Source organism: Vicia villosa, linkage group LG2 (assembly GCF_029867415.1).
Source record: "Vicia villosa cultivar HV-30 ecotype Madison, WI linkage group LG2, Vvil1.0, whole genome shotgun sequence".
In the NCBI taxonomy this organism is placed as follows: domain Eukaryota; kingdom Viridiplantae; phylum Streptophyta; class Magnoliopsida; order Fabales; family Fabaceae; genus Vicia; species Vicia villosa.
In genome coordinates, this window is record NC_081181.1 from 150,250,290 (window position 1) to 150,252,249 (window position 1,960).

Consider the following 1,960-nt stretch of genomic DNA (forward strand, 5'->3'; position numbering starts at 1 on the left):
ATTATCTCGTCATTTCCATCACCTCCATTTTGTTTTGACCTAGAAGCCTCCTTAAAAGCACCATCAATGATCCCATAATTATTATGTCGGCCACAATCTCTCTCCTTATTCACCTCGAGATCACCAACCTTTTTATTCCCATCTGCACCTTCCGTATTGGTATTTACTTCCATTTCCAATTCATAAATACCATTATCCTCATTTATGTTATCAATTCCAGCACTTTTATTAGCAATCAATTCCGAATTCCGAATCTCCACTATCCAAAACAAGGAATCTGGATCCGCTAGTTTTGGAAAGATCATTAATTCTGATCGGACCATTGTTTTTCCGGCCATCTACCGATTTCTTGTTTCTCCTGGGTTTCTGGACAACCTTCCAAGGACCTTCTTTATCTGTAGGCACCGAACTGTAACCTCCATTGCTAGCCTCAGCATGACCACTTGTACCTTCTCCAGTCATCACTTCATTCTCCTTCCTGTTTCCAGCATATGCACATCCCTCCTTATAATGACCATACCTACCACACACAAGGCACAGCAGATGTAATCCTTCATATTCTACCTTATAGCTGCTTCCTTCAATTCGAAACATTGCAAGTAATGGTTTTGCCAAGTTAACAGCCACACAAACTCGAGCATATTTTCCTCTTTCCTGCTTGATAGTAGTTTTATCTACTTTGATTGTTCTCCCAATTTTGTTTCCAAACTCCGATAACGCCCTCGGATCATAATACTCAATAGGGAGTCCAGAGATACGAACCCACACCGCGACTTCGTCTATAGTATCACTCTCCGATTGGAAATTTGGACGCCAATCCTTAACTGTCAGATAATGGTCATATATAAACCACGGACCATTAGCCAGAGCTGCTTTCTTATCATCATCATGCGAGAATGCCACCAAATAGTAGTCATTGCTCCAATCTATGATGCTAATGACCCATCTTTTCACCCACATCTGATTCAATCTGCTTTCAAGAGCTTTATAGCCAATTTTCCTTCCTAAGAGCTTCACTATGACTCCTCTCCTCCATGGTCTTTGGATTCTTTTTTTCTCCTCCTCGGAAAAAATGAAGTTCGGACATTCATATCCTCCCACCATTCCTTCTTCCACGTTGATCTCTCCATAAGTCACTTCCATCGTATTTTCTTCGCCATCACTGCCTCCCTGATCCTCTTCCATCTCCTCCAGATTCCGCCCCATCATAATCTCCTTAAAGGAGACTCCTTTTTCTACAAGGGATTCTCTTACCACCTCTTTCACCTTCTTCGTGCTCCTCTCCTGTAAATCTACCTCAGCCGTACTCTTTCCCGGACTTCCATGCGTGATATTACCAGTTTTGTCACCAGTCTCATCGATAAACCCTAGCAGAGGATTCATGACAAAATATTGATTCATGGACCAAAATATTTAGGTCACCCGTTTTTTAATGTGAATATTCATTTCTATGTAAAATTATTTTTCATGTATTTATTGTCATTTACCATTATTGTTCATAAACTAAGACATAAAACTATCTCAAAAACAAATATTTAATTAATGTCATTAGTTTTAAAATAATAAACATTAATATTATTTATTTAATCTAAAACTATAGTAGTATAAATCTCTATTTTTTTTAGACATATTGAAAGGATCCAACCCGTCCATCACCATTTAAAACTTTAATTGATTCATACATACTAGTTCATACATGGTATTTTTCGAGATTCACTCTTATCTCGTGCAGAAAACACAAGTTACATGCGTCAGAGAGAATCAGTTTGTATGTTGTTACTTATCCCCCAACTAAAATATAAAAAGTAACTAACGAAGATGCCATACCTACCAATGAACATAGAATAAAATAATACCCGCGATTAATAAGCATAAATAAATGGAAAGTAATCATAAATTTCCAAGGTGGGTTACGTGCATGCACTCAGTCACAACTTTTAAATTTTAAAATGTTTATAAT

General features: G+C 37.6%; 1 protein-coding gene across 1 annotated transcript; it reads right to left on the reverse strand.

Moving 5' to 3' along the window:
* Nucleotides 1–228: 228 nt before the first annotated feature.
* On the reverse strand, nt 229–1,206 carry LOC131650313 (uncharacterized). Its single transcript, XM_058920026.1, has one exon. It carries the CDS (start codon nt 1,204–1,206, stop codon nt 229–231), a length of 978 nt encoding a protein of 325 aa, XP_058776009.1.
* Between the last annotated feature and the right edge of the window lie 754 nt (nt 1,207–1,960).